At 41.9% G+C, this 27,068-nt stretch overlaps 1 protein-coding gene across 5 annotated transcripts in view; it reads left to right on the top strand.

The window, feature by feature from the left end:
- Window positions 1-214: 214 nt before the first annotated feature.
- The window catches only part of LRRC28 (leucine rich repeat containing 28), a 70,248-nt gene continuing 43,394 nt past the window's right edge, over window positions 215-27,068 (top strand). For 3 of the 5 annotated variants that reach the window (XM_084817391.1, XM_084817393.1, XM_084817395.1), the window contains exons 1-5: window positions 215-328; window positions 2,924-3,150; window positions 13,479-13,519; window positions 18,833-18,870; window positions 19,499-19,641. In XM_084817391.1, coding sequence (XP_084673517.1) covers window positions 2,959-3,150; window positions 13,479-13,519; window positions 18,833-18,870; window positions 19,499-19,641 — 414 coding nt within the window. In that variant the 5' untranslated portion in view covers window positions 215-328; window positions 2,924-2,958. The remainder of the gene's footprint in view (window positions 329-2,923; window positions 3,151-13,478; window positions 13,520-18,832; window positions 18,871-19,498; window positions 19,642-27,068) is intronic. The other 2 variants (XM_084817392.1, XM_084817394.1) reach the window with 1 other exon arrangement.

The raw sequence follows: 27,068 nt of genomic DNA, 5'->3' as shown, positions 1-27,068 counted from the left end.
GCCTCCCTGCCTCCCTCCCGTCGGGGTTGTTTGTCGGTTGAGGCTCGGCCTTCAGAAATCTCGGAGGGGGAGGCGGAGGCGGGCGCGCGCGCCGGCGTAGATTTAAAAAAAACAGCTGGACTCTCGCGCGACTTCTTGTCCCTCTCTCGGCCAATCAGCGTTCCGGGCTCTCTCTCTCTCTCTCTCTCTCTCTCCCTCCGCCCCGCCCCGCCCCGCCCACCCCGGTTAGCCGGATGTTGACGTTTCTTGGTGGGGTTTCTCCCCTTGCGCTGAGCGAGTCTTGTTCCCCCTTCGGACCCTTCTCGCTCGCCTCAGCGTAGAAACGCAGGTGAGTGCGACGCCCTTTCCTTCCCAGCTCCCCTGGGGCGGGCGAATTCTTGGCCGGCGGTTGGGAAAACTGAGGGCGCAATCCTATGCGTGGAGAAGAGGCCTGCGGCGCCCGGCGTGCCCCAGGCGGGGGAAGGGCCTGCGGCGCCCAGCGTGCCCCATGTGTTCTCCGTCTAAACATGCATAGGACTGCGCCCTAAGAGGTTGCCACCTGTGTGGAAACCCCACCTGTATATCACGCATAGTGGAAGCTTTCTTGTATCAGGCCAGGTGATTTGGCCATCTAGCTCAGTATTGTAAACTTCAGCCTTCCCCTGACCTGGTGCCCTGTAGGTGTTTCGGACGGCACCCTCCATCACCCCTGACCATTGGCCAGGCTGGATGGGGGTGATGGGAATTGGACCCCAAAACATCTGGACAGCACCAGGTTGAGGAAGGAAGTGGCTCCCCAGGGTCTTAGGGAGAGGGTTTCCCCATCACATGTTATCTGGAGGAGTTTGGGATTGAACCTGTGACCTTGGGAAGAGGGAATACTCTTCCTCTTAGTAATGGTCTCTCCTTAGGCATGTGCGTTTGCTGTGCTGCACATAGGCTGCGTAAGAAGCTGTGACACAGTGGCAGTGTCCTGCCGTGTATGTAACGGCTGAAAAAGACATGTGTGCATTAGTCTTTCTACAGGAAAGTTACATCTTGCTTTGCCTAGAGTGGTCTTAATTTAGCGAGTAACAGGGTCAGCTCAGCTGTGAAGGACAGGTTAGGCAACTGCTTAAGGTGACAGTGTTCCGAGGATGCCTGCTAAGCCAGGAGCAGGATGCACATCTCTGTTCTTGAGCTGCTTTAGTTATGCTTGTTAAGAACATCAGAAAAGCCCTGCTGGATCAAACCAAGGGTCCATCTAGCCCAGCATTCTGTTCCCACAGTGGCCAACCAGCTGCCCACAGGAAATCCACAAGCAGGACAGGAGTGCATCAGCACCCTCCTGCCTGTGTTCCCCAGCAACTGCTGTACATAGGCATTGTTATCTGCAGAAACTGAAAATGCCCCAGTATCCAGAAAGACATTAAAGGGAGTCACCCTGTAATAAGAGTGGTAAAAGGTCTTGAACCAACCATAACCAATGGGAATTCTTTTCCACCCACCTTCACTATCATTTTTTGTTCTCCAAAATTATTGAGCACTCTCCAGACATGTTACGAATGTTGCCACATGTAGAAGCCTCCTGTATCCCTGTATCTGTTCTAGAAAGAAGCAGGATATGTTGACTTTTTTTTTGCCTGACTTAAATTTCTAATATTCCTGAAATGCATGAGTTTGTTTAAAGGAATATATGTTTAAGTCTAAAGTCTTTACTGTGCTGTAGTTCGACTTATATTTATTTGTTGTGATGATAATGATTGATGTAGATACCGCCTTATCTGCTAAAGCCATCAAGGTGATATACAACAATTTAAAACAGAACTGTGCAACAATAAAAACAAAATAGTAAAAGCTTTTTTTAAGCTACATTGAAAAGATGTGTCTTTACACCCTTTCTAAAAGCCAAGGCAGTGGGGGCCTATCTTGAGGGACTGCATTCCATAGTTTGGTGGCAACCCGGGAGAAAGCCCTTTCATGTCTACCTGAGAAACAGGCCTCTACAGGCTAATGGTGCCCTCAAAAGGGCCTCTCCTGCAGATCTTAGGACTAGGGCAGGTTCATAGCGAGACAGGTGGCACCTTAGATAACCAGGTCCTAAGCCGTTTAAGGCTTTAAAGGTTAAGACCAACACCTTGCATTGAGCCCAGAAAGCCATTGGCAACCAGTGTAGGTTTTTCAGGACAAATGTAATATGGTCCTAATACTGTGTACCAGTTAGCAGCCTTAGAATGGCTTTGTATGTTTGAGCAGTGTAATATATTCTGGAGCTGGCCTATATCTCTCTGAGAGTTTAAGGTAGTTTGAAAGATGAATTGCTTCTCATGGTCTGTACACTTATCTCGGTTTTGCTTCTTGTAAACAGACTTTTGCATTGTCTTGAAAACCTGCACAACATGTTTGTTCAGAGGCAACAGGGAGACAAAATAAGTATATGTTTATCTTTATGTACATTTCATGGAAGTGAAGCTTCTCATACAGTCTTTAATTCTCTTCAAAAAGAACCCCTGATCTATCCCAGCCTTGTGTTACTTTCCCAGACATAAGAGCCATGTTACTGTTGGGTACTAGAAGTTCATAAATTGGAAAGAGCTACTTGCGAACTTATCAGATATCCATCTGCCTTTCCTGCAAGTAGATTTACAAGTATACACTAGATAAAATCAGATAAATTGGCCTGAATCTGATGCTGCTTGGGTTTTGTCTGTGTGTTGGTTTTAGATTTAAGATCTTGTGCTGTATTAATTGTATTAGTTTTCTGTGGTGTTTGCCTCTGTCTCTTGGATTTCATCTGTATTTGATTTTTACTTTCGTTAGCTGCCTTGAATGTTTTTGTAAAATAGGCAGTGTAGAAATGTTTTAAAATGAACAAATAAGTGTGTTCCAGAAAAACAATGCTTCTGGAAAATAGCAAGCTGAGAGCCTTGTTAAAACATGGTTTGTCTTTTACTTTCTATTCTAGAAATGATCAACTTCTGCAATATGTAACGTTCAAATATGGTGGCTGGGCCAGTATCTGCCATGGCATCAGAACTCAGTAAAACAATATCGGAGGCAAAGCTAGAAAGACACAAGAACTTATTTTTAAACTACCGAAATCTGCATCACTTTCCTTTAGAACTGCTGAAGGATGAAGGTCTGCAATACTTGGAGAGACTCTACATGAAAAGAAATTCATTAACCACCTTGGTATGTCTTCTTTGTATAACTAGCAAAATGCTCGCCATTGTGATGGGCAGGGTTTGTGTGGAGGATACTGTCCTTGAGTGCAGTATTTAACTTTTTTTGCCACTCATAGAAATGAATGGCAGCTATTCGCTTATATGGAGACAGTAAAAGGGGGCCCCAGGGAGACAGTTATGGTAGGGGTTTAACCTCTTCCTTCTCCTTTGTTTATTACATTTCTATACCTCCCAATAGTCAAAGTTCTGTTGTGACTCTAGATAGTTAATCAAATCTCCTATTACCTGCATAGCCCTTTCCGAAGTTCTGTTACTTGATCACATCAGGTTGTAACAGAGTTTTGGGAGACTGGGACAGAACACTGAGAACTGGCTTTTATGTTGATATTATGTTCGTATTGATTTGGATATTCAGTTTAGAAAGTATGATCTTGCAAAATGCTCTTCTACTGATCCAAACCTGTTCTTGTGAAGGAAACTGTGGCAAATGCAGATTTCACAGAAAGAAAGAAAAACTTCAAATTGTAAGATTTTAAATGTGACGCTGGTGATTGCTTGTCACAGCTATGGATCTACAGAAGCCATTTCCTTTGCTAATCCTGAAATGAGCTAAGGAAATGTTTCCATCAAAGGCCTAGTTTTGAGTAAGATATTAGGCCTATGTCTGGGCTGTACCACTTCAGACTGCAGGTAGAAACTCACATGAATAAAGGTTCCCTCATGGGGGGCGGAGGGAGAATTTTGCACATTAAAAAACTAGCATGCCAGGTAGAGGGCTAGACTGAAACTCCTTTCTTTTGGATGCTAGTTTTCTGTGTGGAAGGAATTATTTTGTAGGGAGGACCATTTGATTGTGTGAGTCCCAGTCAGAACTGGTACAGCCCAGACACAAGTTTACCACTTGGTGTGAACCAGGACAAAGAGGGCCCAGTGAAGAAAGAGGTCATGGTTCTGACCCCAAGCCTTGTGGGGGCTTCGTGTCAAATGTGAAGGAAATATTAATTGACTGAGGTAAGGGAACTTATCTCAATGTAGGTGTTTCTCTTAGGTACCTCTTCCTCCTTCAGGGTTATTTACTTGTAAGTAAATAACCCTGAAGGATCAACCAACAGTGATCCTGGGTAAGGCTTATAGCTAACTGGCAGAAAGTACATTGTGGTACATGTTTGAGGCATGCACATTGATGTTTCAGCAGGATATCCTTTGAAGAAGGTTGACAGGCTATATTTGAGTGTTCAACTTTTGTCAACTTTCTTGGGTTTCTTTCTGGATTTTCTATAGCTCCTAGTGGCTCCTTTCAGACGTTCATATCTTGGCCTGACAAGCTGAGCTACGTGCAGACTGTTTGCCTGCACACACAGCCCCTTCACTCCACAATTTGCACAAGCAGCAATTAAACCAGGAAATCCATATTTGAAATAAACCAGGATGTTAATCCATGGCTTGGTTGGTTTAACATCCTGGCTTTTTCTAAAGCTGGGTAAACATAGATTTCTTGTGCAGATGAAACAGGCAACTATAGTTAATTGGACACTTGCTGGTTTAATTGAGGCTTATGTAAAGGGAGGAGTGAAAGGGCTGCACACCAGCGATTTGGGTGGAGGAGGCTTGTGCATATCTGAACCAAGCCAGTAGAAGCGAGGTTACACTGCCTCTTCGCTGCATGTTTTCTTGTTTGCCACCTACTTTGCACCGCCTCTTCTATAGATGTCATCAAACTGTGGGGTTAGGTAAGTGTCATTGTCAGGAAGGCATCTTGTATTAAGTATATCAGTGGGGAAGTTTGCTTCTTTAAGCCGCTATGGAGGGAAAAGGGAGTAGGCTTTCCTGGACATTCTCCCAGTCTTCTACTTTTTACGATTTACTTTTACACGTGAGAAAAGGGAGATAGAGATGAGCTACCATTTCCTCCTTCTCTTCCTACATGAAATGTATATGCAGTGCTGTTAGTAGAAATGACACACAAGGACTTTCTAGACCAGGGGCTCCTAACACAGCGCCTGCAGGGAACTCCAACAGCACCTGCAAAGCTCTCCACTCCCTACCCCCTTCAAAAAGTTATTTTTAATGAAAATCTTGAAAAACATTAGGGCATTAGGTTCTCCTTCCTGTTCCTGGACCTGCTGTTGATAGGCTGTTCAGCCGTCAGGAAGAGAAAGAAAGAGTTGCTTCCTGGCCCAAGCCAATCTTCTTCCATCCTCACAGACCTTTCCCCTTTGCTCTCTTTCTATCTCTTCATTCCCAGCCTCCAGTTTTGCGCTTTCTCCCCCAACCACTTCACCTTGCTGTTTCTCCGCCTCCTAACCTTGTTCTTTGTCTCCATTCAAGCCTTGCTATTTCCACCTGCCTCCCAGCCTCTAGCCTTGGTATTTCTTTCTGCCCTCCCTCCCCACTGCCCACTTTTTTTGACTAGCCAGGCTCTCACAGCAGCCATTATGTGACTAGCCACATCCTCCATGGGAGCTATTTTGTGGTAGTGCCAACAACAGTTTCTCAAATTCCCAAATGTTCTCACAGGTCCAAAAAGGTTGTGGACCCTTATCCTAGATAGTGAAGGAATGTCCATCAAAACAGTTCATCTTTTTTGGAAACAGATGCCGGTGAAGCAGGCACAAGCTTAGTTAGCTGGTATTAAATAGCAATTAAAGTTTTCTGAAGTTGGCCTGGTGTTTGCATTTTGGACCTGAGACCAGTCCTTGGAAACTTCCTCCTCAAATGAACACTACTGTAGGATTTCAGCAGCTACTTCAGGGATCGCAAAGTTATTGGCCTCTTCCTAAGATTCCTTGAAGGGTCATTGCAACCTTTGGGCTTTGATAGAGCCAAAGGTATCAAATAAAGTTTGAGTAGATGTTCACTTGCCACAGGTTTATGCTAATAGAGAAGGGGCAGGCAGCAACACTTGTATCATAGTCTGTTCAGCTTCTAATAGCAGACACATGGATTAGAGGACTTGTCATTAGAAATTGATATCGACTTTAACACTGTTCATCTCAGAATTTTCAGAGGGAGTTGAGTCAGTTGGTTGACTTAAAATTCAGCTAAACAAGCTACTGAGTACAACAAACAACTTTCATTTGGACAGTCTGTAAATACTGGGCCTGTTCAAACGATCAAAATAAGCCACGATGGGTTATTTAAATCATGGCACGTGCTGGGTGTAATTTCCATAATCACTGCCCAGGCATGGCTTGTTGTGCTGTCCAAACCTGGGTCGTATGGCTTATTGGAGGGGGGAGCAACTCTCCAATAACCCAATAACCCAATGTAGGGTTATAAGCCACCATGGCTTATTTTGATCCTGTGATCCAAATCGTTGAATATTATATGTAGACCTGTTCTTTCCCCTTTCTCAAACATTCATGCATAAAGTCTTAACATGTAGCACTACAAAATCACCTTGGGTGAGAACCATCAAGTTATCGATTAAGCTCTGTTCACAATATTATGAGATGCTAGAAGAGTAATTTATTTCATTATATTTAGCAGATTGGTAAAGGCTGATCCAATAAATCTGGGACAGCTACTTTTCTTTGTTCTCATTATTTCTTCCAATCTGGTCTTAGCATCTTTATATCACTTCAGAATGTTCAACGTTTTTCACATTAATTTTGGTACCTTACAAGGCTGTTATAATATGTCAACAGTATCATGCCCATATTTCAGACAGAGGCTTATTTAAGCCTCATATTAGAGGTGCAGTTTGAACCAGGGACACCCTGATTTGTAGCTCTCTCTCTTATCCATTAAGCAATAACAGTTCTTAATCTGTGTAGAATAAATGCTGAGATCAAACAATTCTGCCTGATATTGAGTCAGACCTTTGGTCCATCTAGCCTAGTATTTTTGATGTTACTTGGCAGCAGCTTTCTGGGGCTTCAGGCAGGATTCTTTCCTAGCCCTACCTGGCGATGCCAGGGATTGAAAACAACAATTTCCAATAATAGTTCTGTCCTTAAAATGGTGAAGCAAAATAGGTAAAAGGAAAATTTAAAGAATATATTGCAATTTTTAATATATCGTATGAACTTTATTTTTAAAGTTTATACGATATATTAAATAATATATCGTATAAACTTTAAAAACATATTGTATAAACGTATATCGTATAAATATATCGTAACTAATATGTCGTATAAACTTTATTTTTTTTGTAAAGCAATGTATTAGCAGTTCAACAATTTTCATGCATACGTAGTAACAATACTGGTTTCCAAAAATATATATACTAATATATAATATCCAAAACCAAATGCATTTTGACCTGACTTGTCTTCATCAGTGGGAAAACAAATAATAAGCTATAATTATAGACTTTAGTACAACACTCATTTCAGGAGATTAGATTTTCAAAATGGAACCAGTGAATCTTAACTATGCAGATTCTATATTCTTTATCTGCCCATACCACGAAAGTATATCATATAAACATGATGGTTGTTTCAAGATGGTTTTTGCAATCCTGACACATTAGCCGACTCCTACGAAAAGGACTCCTGCAGCCAACGTGGCTTATTTTGATTATGCAAACCTGGTCTTTATGTTAAGAGATCATTAGAACCTATTCAGACTTGGTTGCAAGGCAATTTAAGGATATCAGATGCCTGTGATACTACAAAAGTGGTTTGGAAGAAAATAAATGTGTTTAGCATAAACTCTCCAGTAGGTGGAAACCAAAGCTAAAGATTCCTGCAGCATGGCAGTCTCATAGAAAACAAACAGAAGAATTAAGATAGCACTTCTGGCTATGAACAGTGCTGCCCATGCGCTAAGTAGTGCAGTTCAAAAACACCAAGGAAATAATGGTCAAAAAGGACCATACAGAGAAGGGCTACAGACCCTTGAGTATTGAAATGGTCTGCCAATATCTGTCCTACCCTAGCTAAGTTAAACATCCAAGCTAAATGTGGTGTAATATAGAGTCACTTTGTCTGTGAGCTTTTTCCAACATGGACATCTATGTAGGAAGAAGCTGCACACTGTCATGAATAAATCTGGGTGTGAGAGGCACACAGGTTGGACTTGCTGTCCTTCCCCAGCAGACTTGATCTTCAAGGCCTTCCTAATCTATCCTGGAATAAAGCTCCAGCACTGCAAGGGGGGGGGGGAGTATCTGGTTGTCAGTAATAAGGTGGCAATCAATCAGGTTGTGAAATAGGACCCATGAAGCGTTTTGCAAGGTGAAACTAACACCAGGAGCTTCACACGGAAATCATGTGACATGGCTACTGTAACATTGTTGTTGTTGTTGTTCAGTCGTTCAGTCGTGTCCGACTCTTCGTGACCCCATGGACCATAGCACGCCAGGCCTTCCTGTCCTGTGCTCTCTCCCGGAGCGTGCTCAAGTTCATATTCATTGCATCCGTGATGCTATCTAGCCATCTCATCCTCTGCCGTCCCCTTCTCCTTTTGCCTTCAGTCTTTCCCAGCATCAGGGTCTTTTCCAGGGAGTTTTCTCTTCGCGTTAGGTGGCCAAAATATTGGAGCTTCAGCTTCAGTATCTGTCCTTCCAATGAGCACTCAGGGTTGATTTCCTTTAGGATGGACTGATTTGACCTCCTTGCAGTCCAGGGGACTCGTAAGAGTCTTCTCCAGCACCGCAGTTCGAAAGCATCAATTCTTCGGCGCTCAGCCTTCCTTATAGTCCAGCTCTCACAGCCATACATTACTACTGGGAAAACCATAGCTTTGATTAGATGGACCTTTGTCGGCAAGGTGATGTCTCTGCTTCTTACTATGCTGTCTAGGTTTGCCATAGCTTTCCTCCCAAGGAGCAAGCGTCTTTTAATTTCATGGCTACAGTCACCGTCTGCGGTGATCTTGGAGCCCAAGAAAGTAAAATCTGTCACTGCTTCCATTTCTTCCCCTTCTATATGCCAGGAAGTGATGGGGCCAGATGCCATGATCTTCGTTTTTTTAATGTTGAGTTTCAAACCAGCTTTTGCACTCTCCTCTTTCACCCTCAACAAGAGGCTCTTTAGATCCTCTTCGCTTTCTGCCATTAGGGTGGTATCGTCTGCATATCGGAGGTTGTTGATAATTCTCCCAGCAATCTTAATTCCGACCTCTGATTCATCCAACCCGGCATTTCTCATGGTGTACTCTGCATATAAGTTAAATAAGCAGGGTGACAGTATGCAGCCTTGTCGTACTCCTTTCCCAATTTTGAACCAATCGGTTGTTCCATGTCTGGTTCTTACTGTTGCTTCTTGACCCTCGTACAGGTTTCTCAGGAGACAGGTAAGGTGGTCTGGTACTCCCATCACTTTAAGAATTTGCCACAGTTTGTTGTGATCCACACAATCAAAGGCTTTAGCGTAGTCAATGAAGCAGAAATAGACGTTTTTCTGGAATTCTCTTGCTTTCTCCATGATGCAGTGAATGTTGGCGATTTGATCTCTAGTTCCTCTGCCTCTTCTAAACCCAGCTTGTACTTCCGGTAGTTCTCGGTTCACATACTGCTGAAGCCTAGCTTGTAGGATTTTGAGCATCACCTTGCTGGCATGTGAAATGAGCGCAATTGTGCGGTAGTTTGAACACTCTTTGGCGTTGCCCTTCTTTGGAATTGGAATGTAAACTGACCTTTTCCAGTCTTGTGGCCACTGTTGAGTGTTCCAGATTTGTTGGCATATTGAATGCAGCACTTTAACAGCATCATCTTTTAGGATTTTAAATAGCTCAGCTGGAATACTGTCATCTCCGCTAGCGTTGTTGTTACTAATGCTTCCTAAGGCCCACTTGACTTCACTCTCTAGGATGTCCGGCTCAAGTTCAGTGACCGCACTATCATGGCTATCAGGGACATTCAGATCTTTCCTGTATAGTTCTTCTGTGTATTCTTGCCACCTCTTCTTAATCTCATCTGCTTCTGTTAGGTCCCTGCCTTCTTTGTCCTTTATCATGCCCGTCTTTGCACAAAACGTTCCCTTGAGATCTCCAATTTTCTTGAAGAGATCTCTAGTCTTTCCCATTCTGTTGTTTTCCTCGATTTCTTTGCATTGTTCATTTAAGAAGGCCTTCTTGTCTCTCCTTGCTATTCTCTGGAACTCTGCATTCAGTTGGGTATATCTTCCCCTTTCTCCCTTGCTTTTCGCTTCCCTTCTTTCGTGAGCTACTTGTAAAGCCTCATCAGACAGCCACTTTGCTTTCTTGCATTTCTTTTTCTTTGGGATGGATTGAGTTGCTGCCTCCTGAACAATGTTACGGACCTCCGTCCATAGTTCCTCAGGCACTCTGTCTATCAGGTCTAATCCCTGAAATCTATTCCTCACCTCCACTGTATATTCATCAGGGATATGACTTAGGTCATACCTGAACGGTTTAGTGGTTTTCCCGACGTTCTTCAATTTAAGCCGAAATTTTGCAAGAAGCAGCTCATGATCTGAGCCACAGTCAGCTCCAGGTCTTGTTTTTACTGACTGTATGGAGCTTCTCCATCTTTGGCTGCAAAGGACATAATCAATCTGATTTCGATATTGACCATCTGGTGACGTCCATGTGTAGAGTCGCCTCTTGTGCTGTTGGAAAAGAGTGTTTGCTATGATCAGCGTGTTCTCTTGGCTAAACTCTATTAGCTTTTGTCCTGCTTCATTTTGTACACCAAGGCCATGCCTGCCTGTTATCCCGGTGATTTCTTGACTTCCTACTTTAGCATTCCAATCCCCTATGATGAAGAGGACATCTTTTTTTGGTGTTAGTTCTAGAAGGTGTTGTAGGTCTTCATAGAACCGATCAACCTCAACTTCTTCAGCCTCAGTGGTTGGGGCATAGACTTGAATTACTGTGATGTTGAATGGTTTGCCTTGGATTCGTACTGAGATCATTCTATCATTTTTAAGATTGTACCCCAGTACTGCTTTTCCCACCCTTTTGTTGACTATGAGTGCTACTCCATTTCTTCTAAGGGATTCTTGCCCACAATAGTAGATATGATGGTCACCTGAATTAAATTCGCCCATGCCTGTCCATTTTAGTTGGCTGATTCCCAAGATGTCGATGTTCAATCTTGCCATCTCATGTTTGACCACCTCCAGCTTACCTTGATTCATTGACCTTACATTCCAGGTTCCTAAACAATATTGTTCTTTACAGCATCGGATTTTCTTTTCACCACCAGACACATCCACAGCTGAGTGTCCTTTCGGGTTTGGCCCAGCCGCTTCACTCTTTCTGGCGCTACTTGGAAATACCCTCTGCTCTTCCCCAGTAGCATATTGGACACCTTCCGACCTGAGGGGCTCATCTTCCGGCGTCATATCTTTTAGCCTTGTGATACGTTCCATGGGGTTTTCTTGGCAAGAATACTGGAGTGGGTTGCCATTTCCTTCTCCAGTGGACCACATTTTGTCAGAACTCTCTGCCATGACCTGTCTGTCTTGGGTGGCCCTGCACGGCATAGCTTATGGCTTCACTGAGTTACGCAAGCCCCTTCGCCACAACAAGGCAGTGATCCATGAAGGGGTACTGTAACATGATCTCTTGTAAAATCTTGCTTTAGAAGATCTCCATGTTTAGGAGACTTCTGGCTGTGTGGAGAATGTATTATAATAATTGTTTCCAAAGAGATAGCCATGTTAGTTTCTTGCAACAAAAACAACAAAGTGTCTTGAGGCACTTTAGAGTAGCAAATGTATTATGTCATGAACTCTAGTCCACAATAGCGTATGCCATAATAGATGTTAGTCTGTATGGCATCACAAGACTCTTACGGTAATTGAAAAATGTTAGTAAAGTGGCTTACCATTAAAGTAGCCAATATGGCTAAATTCTGTAGACTAAAGTGATTTATCTACTGTAAGTTATTGACCTGGTTTTCATTATAAGACAACCCACCATGGGTGGTTACTCATAGTGGGTTGTTGTGATGTCTGAATTCAGTGTGGAGTCTGCAGGGTGGCTTATTTTTCATGAACAAGCCACCCTGAGAGCCCATGGCTTGTTGTTGGCTTGTTCAGGCTGGCTTGTGTGACATCCAAACCCAGCACAGTGACTTCATCATGGGTTGTCGGGAACAGTTAGAGAGCTGCCCAGCGAGAGGAGTGAAAACCCCTGCTGCTCCTCATGATCTCAGTAGGGCTGCCGCCATCCTCCCTCATCCCTTTTCAGTGCTGTCTGCCCGTGTTCCTAAAAATCAAGAAGAAAAGACAGAGTGTAATTACTTTGGGAGTAGGTGAAGCAGCCTTAAGAAAAACCCTGTTCACAAGCAAGGGAGCACCAAAACAGAAAATGCTATTTAAAGAGACAGTGAAAAGGGGGGTTATTGGTATGCTGGTCTAAATAGTAGACAGGCAAGTACGCAAGACCCTGAAAAACAAAAGTTTGTGAACATGGAGCTGTGTTCATAAGAGTCTGAAAATTATTTCCTTTTTACGATCTGATGCAGGAGGTGGGGGGAGTTTTGCTCTGAAAGTACTGAAGGAGAGAATTAAATTAACAAGTGCATTGACAAGAGGGGGATATCTGTATACTGGGGCTGAATAGCAGACAGGCAGTCTTGCGCACCTATGCAAGACCCCACCCACAAAAGTTTGCAAACACATCACTGCTCAGTCGATTCCATTTGCTGATCTCATGTGCTGGCGCAGAATTAATTCCATTTGCTGATCTCGTGTATGTGTGTGGGGGGAGTTCCCCTTAGTAGATGGCAACTCCAGCAGACCAATTGCAGAAAGAGTGCTGATGTAGAGACTGAGGAAATGAGAAGTTCTGCCGCAAAGGTGCCTGGGTGCATACCGGGAGCCAGTGGAAGGACTGAGAGGGGAAACAAGCCACAGAAAGCCACAGAGCGCCCAATCATCTGTCGGATTAGTGAACAACCAACCCATGGCTTATTCTCAGAGTGGTTTAGCATGACATGTGAACTTGCCCATTGTATGGTAACTTGAATTTTCAGCAAGTATTTCTAATCTATTATGTACTAAAGTATATTATAAACTATGAGTTATCAGTGTATGTTGAACTTGGATATGTGAGTTACTTTGTGTGTCATCACCTTTGTTCATATTTTGCTACCTTGATGGATCATGTCCACTGTTCTAGAGTTCTCCACCTCAAATTGGAAGCTAGTTCTTCCCTTTGATACCTTCAGGCCTTCTTGACAGACACACTGACATCCATGCATCTTTCCAGTTCAACAGTGGTTGTTACCCAGTCTAGGCCAAGTTACATTATCAGTGCCAGATGGGGTGGTAGGACATGTAAAGCAGTTTTGTACCCTTCTTTGAACTTCTGACGCACATACCTGCATTTTAAATCCAGCAAACTGGTTTGCTAGTTTGATGTTGAGTTTTTATTTTTTAGAAACTAAATGAAAACTTTATCGTTTTTCTTTTTTAGCCAGAGAACCTTGCCCAGAAGCTTCCAAACCTTGTGGAACTGTGAGTGTGTGATACTTTGTTATTTATAGTAATACATGGAAGGAGCAATCACATCTGGGTCGACGGATGTCTCTGAGCCCAAGGGCGACCACCTATCCAGTGCAGGCCAGGCGGAGTGGTGAGGAGCAGATCTCCTCCTCGCTTCCCCTGCCCACCTTTCACGGCTAGACAGCCGATTTCGGCTGTCTAGCTGTGGGACCGCAGAACATGGGAAGCAGCAGCTGGACGATACATAGTATGTGTAGTACTGGGATTTCTGACTTCCCCACCCTAGCATGCCCCCAAGAACGCCACAGGGCCGTTCCGCGCTGCCTATGAGGCAGCACGGGAGGGGGTGAAGGTCGGTTCTCAGGGAACCGACCTCAGAGTATGGGCTCTGAGGTTGGTTCCCGGAAACCAACCTATCCTTTGGCCATCTAGCCACTGACTAGCGGCCATAGGATTGCGCCCTAAACTAAGCAGTGACTATTTCTTGAAAATGCTGAGTTTTTATAAGTGAATATCTTAAAATATTCAGAGTAGTGTATTGTGAACCAGGTTTTTTCCCTTTTTGCTAAAGAGCTGGTCTGCTCTGGCCTAGTCCATATTGGTGTTTCTTTCCATGACCTAACTTCGTTCATATGCTGTCTCAGTGGTTCTTAACCTAAATGACAATGTGGAGGCACCACCATGCTACACATTTGCTATGTGACCACATTCAATCTGTAGCAACTATGTCATTTGCTCAAAGAACTTGCAAATGTACTTCATTGCAGGTAACTGAAATGTTCACCCTAATATTCTTTATATCCCGTTCTTCTAGAAGGAGCTAGAGTGGCATTTTGCATTTAAATAGCGTGTATTAATATTTAAAGAACCCTCTTGTAAACCCTGTTGGAATACAATGTTCCAAGTACACATTTTGTTTCCAGCAGTGACTATGTTGATGCATCTAGGAAGTTCACAAGCAAGGCTTGAAGATGAGAGCCATCCCTTGCTGTCTGTTACTCATATCTGGTGCTCAGAGGTCTGCTGCCTTTGTACACAGAAGTTCCACTTAGCTATCATATCTGATAGCCATTAATCAACTTGTAGCACATTTTGTAAGAATTATGAATGCCTTTCACTGCAAGGCAAGAAGACTCTACAGCTTGTTGGATGGACTGCTTCTGTAGGTTGGCATTTTTACCAGCAGCCAAACTTTGAATCTATTCGCAGCTTCTTTTCCCTCTTCTTTCTGAAGGGAAAAGTCTGGAATCTGAACTGTGACATTAACTGCCAGTGACAGAAGAGACTGCAATAAACACCTACATGTATCTCTAATATAGTGTACCCCATTGTACGTTTCAGATGTAAACTGCATTGTGAGCTAATCTTTGTTGGAAAGCAATAAATTTATTGAGTTTTATTTATTTAGGCATTTCTATATCTCTCTTCTGATAATTCCACAGCAGTTTATAAATAAATACAACATAAGAACATAACAGTGATATCGCCATTAGTAGATGAAGAATTTCTTCAGCCGCAGGTTCTTGGCAGCAATACCTGTTAGCATAGCAAATTGAGAATGTGTCTCTGTGATTATGTAAATAGCCAAGTGGGAGTTGTGCCTGTAGCTGGGACTCCATTGGGTCATATTTTATGTCCACCATGCAATCACCAGCATGTGCACAGCTCGCACTATTTTGGGCTGCATTGTATGGAGGCTCTTTAGGCCATATGAGCTGATCCCAGGTAACCAAGAAATGTAAACTTCATTTTGTACCTTGGAGAGCTGCACCTTATTAGTTTGTGTATTCTGCAGTTCAATTAATAGTTCTTACAGGTCACTGCAGTCTGTAGCTTGCTCAAGAAACTATCTTGCCTCATCTTGTCTCTTCCTGCTTCTATTTATCATGGTGTATTTCATGTTTTGCCACGAGGCACGTAAAAAAATTAATGTGATGAAACCACAAGAAAACCCTGCCTGAAATTAATGTTTAGAGGGAGGGTCATTTTTAGAAACTCTGATAAGCAGAGAGAGCTTGTTTAATTCATATTAAATGTTCTTGTCTTAATTATTTCATGCCCTCCAACCTTTTTTCCTGTGTCTTTTCGTGGATTGTAGATGGTTGGGATCTGTGTGCAGAATGAATCGTAATAGTAGTAATCTTGTTAATGTTTATCAGATAGTAAAACCTAATTGAAGAGCAGTGGGGAAAAAATTAAACGAGTTGTCAGTACGATGATACTCTTCTTGCTATACAATTACTTCACAATTGGCTCATAAATTTTGCACCATTAGCCAGAGGTCTGATTTCCCTAGCAAGCCTCTTGGAAAATGTTGCTCCAGTTTTATTTATCGAGATTTTAAAGTGCATGCTGTTGGTACACTTTTCAACTTGAAAACAGTAGATCTCCAAATTTTGGCTGGTTTTCTTTGTTGCTACATTGTAATAAACTAAATAGCAATACTGGCATCTTATATGGACCACTTCAAGTTTAAGTAGAACTACAGTACTGGTAGCAGTTATTGATGGACACCTTGAGTACATCAGATGTTGAAATGAGTGGGCTGGAAAACCCAAGGTGTCAGATCATCTGGGTACCTAAAAAAAACTGATGCTGGAATTTAAAATATTTTTCATAAGAGAAGACAACTCTAGAAATTAGAAGCACTTAACACAATGGAGCCTTTTATTATAATGTATATACATCTTTCTCTTTGTGGCTATTTCTCTTTCTGTCCTAGTATCTAGGAATGTCCCAAGTTTTAAAAGTTGACATTCAGAGGCCAAATCCAAATAACTGCACAGCTACTTCTGCATGCCCACTGGGGCTCTGAACTGGTATTTCTCAGACAGCAGCACTCTCATACTTTATGGTAATCTGCATTTGAAACCCATCAATTTCACAGTTTAATATGGCTCTGGGGGTACTGTTTTCCAAAGAGAAATACAACCCCCACACACTGGGCATGTGCAAGACCTTTCCTAGTGTAGTTCTTTGGATCCTGGCCAAGAACATCTGAGAACTTTGCTTGTCCTACTCTACTGAGACGCATAGCTCTTAGTTTGTGAATGAATGTGACATTTAATTTCAATATGATATATTTATAGAAAAAAGATCTCCCTAATTTTCAAACTCCATAGCGTTCTCCAGAATATACAGCAAAGACCCAGAGGATTCCTATTTTAAAAAATCTTGACTTGGTAATCCTGACTATAGCCCTGTCCTCTGACATAAAGACTTTCAAGTCTGAGTTATGCTGAAGCAAGAATTCATCTGGAAATCAAAGAATTCATGCCCTATATCTCTTTAGATTGAGAAAAACAGTTTTCAGGGGTGATGAGAAGTCTTAACAGCCCTGAGACTTGTAGCAAAGTTCCATTTGAAGGGAATTCACACAGATGTTCTTAAATAGCAGTAATTTCAGGTGTTCCCCACCAGAGAGCACTAGATAAAATTTTATCATTCTCTGTGATAATAAATATAGGTCAGGATCCAAACACGCTACTAAACTTTGGGTTTCTGTTTCTCAAAGGCCAACCTCCCATACTACATGGCAAAACACTTTTCAAAGTAAAGGGATGTTCAAAAGCTGATTGTATGATGGAATGGGGCACACACAAGCTGTTGGACACACCTAGAGTAGTTCTTTGCATCCTGTCATTAACTTATCTGGGCTTGTCAGTAAACTTGGGCTTCAAGATCCTCTTTATGAAATAATATTAAAGTCCTGTTTTTTATTTAAACAAAAGCACCATTTGCACCCTATATCAATGAATGGTGACATTAGAATGTGCTGAATACTGAAGTAAGCCTGAAATTACTTTTCCTGTAAAAGCATTTAAGTATCTGTTGCAGAATATGAAAGAATAGGAGGATATCAGCACTTCTGACTTCAGTGATTATATTTTTTAAGTTTGGCTAAAATAACGTGTTAAAAGACAGTTGGGGCTTATTCCATGATTATTTTTTAATGCAACCTCTTTGTGAATGGGCTCACCAGGAGCTCCATCATATTTCCTAGTTCTAGGCCAGTTACAAAGTTCCTAACTGGTCCTTACCATGAGGTGACTGCCCAGAAGCTTCTGTGTACAGTGCACACTGACCTTGGTTTGGTTTAGAGCAGAGATTCAGCACAAACATGTTCACCTAAGGCTACTTTATTTTAACCACACACTATAGCTATTTGGCATGACTTACTTAAAACTTTAAGTAAGTAACTGTAAGTCCATAATCTGTGTTGGCAATGGAAGTATTAGGGAAACAAGTAATGAGCTTGTTGCAACTCTTTTATAAAGCCATTTCTAAAGTGCATGTTTAGTAGATTATAAATTTGAGAAATCGCTATAGTAAACTGCCCTTCATCCACAAGAGATCCCAGGGTGGTGTACATAATATTAAAACAAAATACATGAATCTGTGTGATGTCTTTGCCTGCCTCCCTCTCTCCTGGGTTCTTTCTTACAGAGCAGTATATAGTATACAATAAAGGTTGGTAGTTACATTCTTTACAGAGCATCCTGTTAACAAATGTGAAATTATTGATCTAATCTCTGTAGAATGGAAGAGGAAGTCTGTGTCAGGGTGGAAACTGAGCCAATAGAGCCCCAGAGCAGTTCTGATTCTGAGGAGGAACAGCAATCTATGGGAGAGGAGCTCACTCATCTCTCACAAGCACAGCAGCTGGCAGAGATTCCTCCTGCCAGCATTCCTGGAATAGATAGTGACCCTGGCAGTGAGAGAGCGCTGGAGGGGGGCTTGCTGGACGCTCGGCGCAGACGCAGGGAGCGACGACAGATGGAGGGCGCAGAAAGGAGGCGTAGCGCTCATTTGGCGCGTAAACAACGGTCGCATCCCAAGGACCCAAGGGAAAGAGGGAGGATCTCTCCCTAGCCCATACGTTCAGGGTCTTCCCATGATTCTCCTTCAAACGGGGACCAACTGCCTTACCTGGAGCTTAGGCTACTCTGCGATCTACCCCAGTGAAGTTCTTTGCTTTGTCGCTAGTGATTAGTATCTGAAAGAGTCATAAAGGAATAAAGTCTCGGAAAGAATTCCTCGTCGTCTGTGTCCTGAGTTGGCTATTGGTGGAGACTGCAAGAGGCAGCTAGGGCGCTCCTGACAGTCTGATTCAGGAAAGAGTTTGAAAGTGCAAGTCCTGTCTTAAGCAGAGTGATCAAAAACTCATGGCAGTATCCGAGTCAGTTTGCGGTATGAGGAAAATTAAGGGGAAAGTTCTCTCTGCTGCTTTCTCTGAAGTTTCACATACTATATAGTGTATATTTTGCCAGCTGGCTTTACTACTCAGCCCTTGAGTAACAACTGGTATGTTCTGCTTTTTCCCAGGTATCTCCATTCAAACAATATCGTTGTTGTACCTGAAGGTAAGTGCCGTCCTAGGTTCAAAATAATATTTTTAGTTTCTGACATCAAGTTTAAAGGATGAATTCTGGTTGAATTCCCATGAAACACACTGCAGACTATACATAAATGAAAATGTGTAAACTCAGATATGCCTAAATACTGTGTGTTTTGCTTCCAGTGAAAGGGTTGTAAAAGCAGAAGTGGCATTTATCAGTAAAACAATACTCCTGAGTGAGACATTGGCTACATCCATTGCGTTTAGCTTCAACTTGATGGATGATTTTAAACCTCATTATCGTTAATAAAGCATGTATGTTTCCATTTCATTTATTTTCATAACTACCCTTCGCTGTATAAATTGCTTTTTTCCCCCTTGCCTTGAGCTTAATATGATGTATAAACAAACATGGACCCTGTGAGGTAGGCTTCTACTGTTCCCCTTCAGAGAAGGATTAAAAAAGTAACTCTCAAATGTTGCTTTTTTAATCTACCAAAACACTAATTAAAAGCCATTATGTTCAGTGATTACATGATTTCGCTACCACATAATTTCGTCAACATCTAGGATTGACACAGTTGTGGAAGTCTGTTTCATTCTTCTATTAAGGTTTTAATTCTCAAGTCAAATTCCCTTTTTCCTCCCTGAAGCAATTGGCTCCCTGATTAAGCTGCAGTTTCTGGACTTGAGTGACAATGCTCTTGAAATCGTATGCCCAGAGATTGGCCACCTGAGATCTTTACGCCACCTTCGATTGGCTAATAATCAGCTGAAATACTTGCCAGCAGGTAAGGTACGAGAAGCTTTACAGCTCATGGAAATGGGGATTATTTCAGTCGATCTGCGGGATGTATTTCAATTCTGATCATAGATAAATTGTTATGGCACGTTACAAAATGTTGATCAACTTCATTCAGTGTTTTCTATTCTGAAAAGTGAATAAGGGATTAAACTTAAATGCCTTGACTTACTAAAAACATAATGCCTCATGGCAAAACGTACGTCATGATAATCCTTGAGCATGCAAAGACTTCGTTCTTTTCTGAAGCAAACTTACCATGTGCTTGTACCACATTCTCTGTTACATTGGGTAACACATTCAAGGAGCAGTCTTGTTGGATCCACCCTGAATATCCAAAGCAGAGTGGGAGGGGCACTGTACCTTCCGCTCTGCGGTTCAGCGAGATGTGGCTTTTTTGCCCATCTAGCTGAAGCAAGGGGGAGGGACAGAGACTGGGGAAGGCTGGTGATAGCTCATATCCTCATTTCCCCAGGTCCCTCCCCACGCACCAGCATGCCCCCTTTCCCTCCTCTCTGAGCTCACGTTTGTGAGCTTGTAGAGGCAGCCAGCGTGGTTTTCTCCAAGGGGGAGGGGGGTGGGGTAGCTCAGATTCCTGGCTCTGAGGCTGGAGTGCTGTCTCCAGCCTTGGATCCAGGAATCCGAAAAATCCTATGGCCCCCCAGACACTGTCTGGGGGGCCATAGGGTTGCTGTCTAACTGTACTTTAAGATGGTAATTTTAGGGAGATTTATTTGGTCACCACACACTAGGATTGTTTTGATTTACTTCCAGCCAAAAGGTTAAAAATCAGTAGTGCAATCCTAAGCATATTTTGCTTGGAAGTTAGCGACATTAAACTCAATGGGTTTTATCCCTCAGTGCGCTTAAGACTGCACAGTAAGTCTGTTGCTGTTCGGGGTTTTTCTGCATTCTTTTGTAAAGATGGAACTGCAGAAACTGAGTTGGCCATTTCTATTAACCTTTCATTATAACAGAGAAAATGTCTGGTGGCAGTAATTAAAATATATGAAATTCTGTACATTCCAGAAATATTTTCTGACTGAAAGCTGCCAACAATTTTAATTGTTTCAGAAACAGCTAATTCAAAAGAATGTCTGGATGATGTTGAACTTCTTAAAATTTATACTGGGTTCCCACACTGTAAAAGCAAGGTTTGTTCAAAGAGAAGCTGACATTTTTGAAAGAACTTAACACATGGCTTTAACAGATTTCCAAAAAGGGGGTTTCAAAAAGGATAATTTACAGTGGAGAATGATTGACTGCATGTCTACTAAATTTGCTTAGGAAATGGCCTTTACTGTACAAGGAAGCTGCATTTATTTCCTCCTCCATTTATATGAAATATGGGACATTAGACCTCTTCCTCCCATGTGTTCAAAGCTTTAGTTATTTGAACATTCCTTGCAGCTAAAAATATCACCAGTTATTAACCATCAGCGGGTGTAGCAAAAAGGTCCGGTATATTGAGGTGCTGGTGCAGAGTCAGCTTGTCTCAGGGCATCTAACCAGTTCTTTACTTTTCCCCAAATGCTGTCAGTATTGCATTTTGCACAGTATGTATTAATCTTCCCCAGCCTATGATAATCTTCCATTTCTACTAGGAAATTGGCTCTACTATCTGTTTCACTGAATGTTTTTTTTAATGTGTAGCATTTTCTGTCATTATTTTCAAACAGGTTTCCTTTCATAGTTGGAAAGCCTGCAAGTATTTGGCTGGTAATCTCTCTTAGGGAGCATCTCTCTTTTTTTTTTTTTTATCAAGATCATGAGTAGGATGGTTGGTAATGAGGCAGCTTTCCTAAATAGGTTGGAAGATCCATTCTAGCAAGGGGCTTGTAGTGGGCTTTACAGTACAGTATACCTACAGCATTAATAAGATGAAGCTTATCATTGCAGCGTTGGCTACACCTCCTTGAGCAAGAATCCTGATCTTGTGAAATGATAGCTGCTGTAGGATTTAGGTTGTATCTGTTTTTATACCTTGGTGGGGTACAGTGTCCAGCATAGAGAACTCTGAAGTTATGGCTGCTGCCAAAAGGTGTTCCCTGCATTAGCTCTGCACACCAGTCCTGGATTATTTTGGGAGGCAGCCACAGTAGCGCTATGTAGCACTCTCAGTAGCGTTCCACCTTTGCCAGTGGTGGGATTTTCCTTCGACCTAGACTTGTGGTGGGATTTCTTTCTGGTGGCATGGGAGGGGGAGAGGTTAGTTGGTATGGAATTGTGGTGGTGTGTACAGTCCTAAATAGAAGATTCACTGCACAAAGAGTGGCCCATTGTTGCACTCTTTTGCAGCTGGATGCCTCTTATACTTGTGGAAACACCTCAGTAACTTAGGAGCATTAATTTGTTTCCCTCTGTTAGCATTAAGCTGGAATGTATATAATTGTTTCATGTATATGGAATTAGATTAGAAGAACCATGGGCAAATAGAAAACTGTCACTAGCATTGATCTGCAAACACTTGTGCAAGAAGGTGTGGTATTGGTAGGTTCTGCAACAATTCTCATGCTTCTGCTTGTGCAAGCAGAAAATCATATATGAGTTTATTTATTTTCTTGCTCATTGTAGTGCATAGGTGGAGAAGTTTTTTCAGCTGAAGGGCTGAATTCTAATGTGTAGAAAGTCTATGGAGCTGAATTGAAGTAGTGGGAAAGGCCAAAGGTAAAGTAGGAAGACCAACGCATGTCAGACTCCATTTGAAAATCAACTGACAGCATAATCCTTTGCATGCCTACTCAGAAGTAAGTCCCATTAAATTCAGTGGATCATACTCCCAAGCAAGTGTGCAAAAGGTTGCAGCCTTCAAGTTCTCTTGTATTAGCATACATGAAGAACCCAGCCGACCACAGTGCATAAAAGCATCCCAACATCAGATCCAGCAAATAATAATTGACGTTGCATATTGTGGTCTCTGGAGCAAGCCCATCTCCACCCCCACCCACCCCAGTTAATAGAAATCATGGAGCCCAGTTTCAAAGCTTGCAATGCAAACTCAAAATTGCTCATATTGTATTTTGGAAGTTTCCCAAATTTTAGTGACACTGAGTGGGGCTCTGAGCAGGGAGAAAAGAGTTCTGAAACCTGAGCCATGACTGAGCTAGACACATCAAGCTGAAGTAGCTCTGGAAACTAATGAAGAGCTCCAAGTCTTTCTGGACAGGTAGAAAGCAGCAAAGGGCTCTGAAGAGCAGTGGAAAGGAACGAAGACTTCTGAAACCGACAGAGGTATCCCTAGAAAGGTAAGGAAGAGGACTGGAAGAACCTGGAATGCTTTGGAAGAGTACAGATAGAATTCTGGCAGTGTGCAGATTGAAGAAAACCCAAAAGCAAAGTAAAAACAAAAATGCATGTGTTGGAGGACAGGGTGTGTCCAGCTGCGAGTCCTCACAGGCCAAATCTGGCTTGTGGGTGAGAGGTTCTCCATCCATGCTCTAATGTGAGAAGTAAAACAGCTCATCTGTCAGGAGAAGGACACCTTTTGATCTAACGCAGTATCTTGTAATGTTTACAAGAGTCCTGTAAAAACAGATCCATACTATTATCTCCATATTGGAGATAATGGGTTCTGAGGCAGAGTTGCTTGTATAAAGTCTCCTAGTGAGCTCTTGATGGAGGTAAGATTTGAACCAAGGATTTCCTGATTCATAGATTAGTTGCTTAGAGCATAGTCCTATGCATGTTTTGACAGAAAAAAGCCTGAAACTCCAAGCATTCGCCCTAAGCCAGTATTCTGCACCATGCTATATCTTAATGAAGTTGTAATGCATGGATGATGTTTTGTAGGTATTAAAATATCATTCACATTCTTAGCAATGTTCTCTCTTCACCACCACATTTTTAGTATCAGAGTTGGAAGTTTAACAAGTACTGAGCTGTAGATAAAAAATCTCCCATTGGTTTACTGCTGGTTTAGTTACTCTTTATATAGACTCTAAATAAAACAAAAATCAACAATCAAGTTGGAATATACGTATAATAAATTAATAAATAGATTAAACAAACACTTAACAGATGTAACAACTTTTTATAGCTACAAAAAATAAAAACGAACAGCTTAATGCATCTCTAAAGTAAATAAATATGAAAATGCTCATAGCAGACACCAAATGTGTTTAGACCATAAATTAGTCATCTGCAATGGTCTAGTAAACCACAATTTCTCACATAAGCTTATGGGAAAACACAGACTTCTGGCTCTCAAGCAAATCTGCCAAATAAAGTAAAGCATTAGTTCATTGACACACAGAAGTTTTAATTAAAAGGCTATTAAAGAGGTGAACTGCTCTATTTAGGAGATGGACCACGTCTTTGTTTAGAAAACTCGTACCACGTTTTGGCACACTTGCAACATAAATCTTCCATTTGATAAATATGAAGACAGCCAGTGATTAGATCATATGATTTGGCATCAGGTATACTAAGTTAATTCCATGGCCTGCTGTTCATTGTGTGGCCTCTCTTTACCCATCTTTAAAATGTTACATGAACTTTATATAGCCTGCAAATTAAATCTTAAGAATTCCAAACCATTAAGTTCAGTAGTTGGAAGGCGAAAGGGATATAAAGCTGGCCAAAATTAAAACACACTGATTAAATACCTCTGTATACTTGAGAGGGAAAGAAAAACTTTGGAACACAACAATTTTCCCCCTGTTTTTGAATATACTGCTTGCAGAGACGGTAGTTTCATTGGCCCATTAAAATCAACCAGAAGACTTTGGGATTCTCTCTCCACACACAAACTATTACTTGGAAACCATGGAGCATTCACAGTGAAGGAGTTGATCATGCTAGGCAGTTTTTTTTAAAAAAAAATAGGAATATTTATAAAGCTCCCTGGCTGTAAATTGGTATGTAGGATCAAATGGCTCTTGATTACAATGCTGAAAACTTAGTACCTTAAAGAATTTTTCCCCCTGGCTTTCTCCAAATTTCATTAAACATTATGGATTGTACTTCGTTTCCATGAACTATGCTGTTCTTCTCCCAAATTCTCTGAGTGCCGCAGAAGTCCCGTAATGGCACACAGTGGATTATTTATTAGTTTTTAAATTAGTTTAGGTGGAGCAACCCAACTCTTATTGAAAAGTACCACTGTCGATAACATGCACAGGTAAGAGTTTAACCAAATATAGTGGCCTCTGTGGCTGATATGATGGAATGTGATTTCTGCAAATGCTGGGTAAGAGGCAACTAGGTAGTGAACCTGACCATGGCCTAATTCTTCTTGTGAGTTGAATTTGCATATGACACAAACAACCCTTGGCCAGTTCAGGGCCCAGTTTGTGACCTTCACATAATTAATGTAATGCCTTCTTTAAAATAATTAGGACCTACTAAAACGTCACAAAGTGGCAAAAATGCTTTTGACTGTGTTTGCTATTTTGTGACATTTTAGTTTGTCATAACAAAAGGCATTAAGCTACTATTGCTTTTGGATATGGCGTGAACAGCTACCTTCAACTCTTGTCAGTTCATAAATAATGGTTCTACCATTTTAGGATGCTTTGCCCATCCTAAGCCTTCACCTGTTAACAACATATCCTTAACAAACACCTTTATTTACAAAGTTTTTACATCACTTTTCAAGTCCTGTTCCCAGAGCAGTGTGTGAAGATATTAAAATCTCAGTACTGAAATACATAGACGCTTGCAATTCCTGTCTGTATTAGGCTCTATCTATAAATTTAGCTGTGGAGTCTTCAGCATGGTGTCCATGGGCAACAATATGCCTGCAGAGACCTCTCTTGGTGCCTGCCAGGATCCCTGCACCTCCTGATTTCTATTTTATTTAAGATACTTTTCACACACACACACACACACACACACATATATATATACACACATACACACACACACACATACACACGAGAGGCTGACATGCTGCAAAGTGAAGTGCTGTCCTCCAGCACCATCGTTACTTGGGTTCAAAAGACTGTTTTTGTGTTTTGGTGCTCAGACCCCATCTCTGCTTTGTACTTAGGTCCTTGGACCAGTTACTTTTCCTTTAATTTCATGAAATTGCCTTCTGGAAGATGAGTCTTGTGACTAGCCATGCCCCCCAGTGGCAGCCATTTTTTGAATGGTCAAGCCCCCTTCCATGGCAGCTATTTTGTGAGAGGGCCCACAACACTCTCAAAATTCCTAATGTGCCCACCGACCCAAAAAGGTTGGGGACCCCTGATTTAGCTTATCCTGTGGAACCTCCTTGCTTGACAAGTGTGGGGGTTTAAGGCCAGTTTTCATTGATTCCCACTTTGCAGCCTCATACACTCCTCCACAGCAGATTTTTGGGAGGTACACGGGGCCGCAGGAAGAGGGAAGAATTGCAAAAAATTGCCTCCTCCCTTCTTCTGACAGGAGTGACCCATGAGTGGAGTTCCACCCATGGAGATCCTGGCTCTAGTCCAGTGTGTTTACAATTACTATTTAATGGCCTTGTAATAAGGGTCATTCCTTCACATTTTAATCTGTACAACCCTTAAATGTATGAAAGAGATAGTTGCTTCAACCATAATTTTGCATTGTTGTTTTTATGCTTCATCGTTGCAAGCAATGCTCCTGTCAAGATTTCATCTTTTTACAGGTGAAAAATGCTTTAGTCTCAAAGTTCTTTATCTCGGTTTTTATCTTTGGAACCATGTCCTGGCAACTAGGTCTTATTAACATATGCCCATTCGCTTTATAAGCACAATAAAAGTTAGTTAATTTTTTAATGTCTGACAAGGTACGGAGTTCTTAATTTTTTGCATCAGATGCATGTTGCTTATAAAAATTTCAGATTGTACCGTCTTGCTGTAAGATTTAATTAAAAACAAGGTTATGTTCACTCAGCAAATATTACCAATTACAGATTACTAAGTGAAACGCTTCATGTTTTGCCAACTTTCATGGTAAGTGAATTAATTAAACTGAGTTGGCAACGACTTGTGTTCCCAACCCATTCTATAGTAAAGCTCCCTTTCAAAATACTATTTGTATTGCTGCCGTAAGAAAATAGGACTTGGAAAACAATCCTGATGTTGCATGCACCGGATTTCAGCTAGGCTTGTTGTTGTTCAGTCGTTCAGTTGTGTCCGACTTTTCGTGACCCCATGGACCAGAGCACGCCAGGCCTTTCTGTCCTCCGCTCTCTCCCGAAGTGTGCTCAAGTTCATATTCATTGCATCGGTGATGCTATCTAGCCATCTCATCCTCTGCTGTCCCCTTCTCCTTTTGCCTTCAATCTTTCCCAGCATCAGGGTCTTTTCCATTGAGTTTTCTCTTCACATTAGGTGGCCAAAGTATTTGAGCTTCAGCTTCTGTATCTGTCTTTAGAGTAAATGCCTTTAGCCTGACTGGTTACGGTTAGATGCAGTGAACTTGAATTGAGCTGTCCATGGTTGTACATAAACCCAAAGAGTTTATGCCTACAG

Source organism: Heloderma suspectum, chromosome 11 (genome assembly GCF_057233095.1).
Source record: "Heloderma suspectum isolate Gila_16-S chromosome 11, 16-S_ref, whole genome shotgun sequence".
In the NCBI taxonomy this organism is placed as follows: Eukaryota; Metazoa; Chordata; class Lepidosauria; order Squamata; family Helodermatidae; genus Heloderma; species Heloderma suspectum.
Note: the sequence above shows the minus strand (reverse complement) of the source record. Positions and strands in the feature narration are given on the sequence as shown.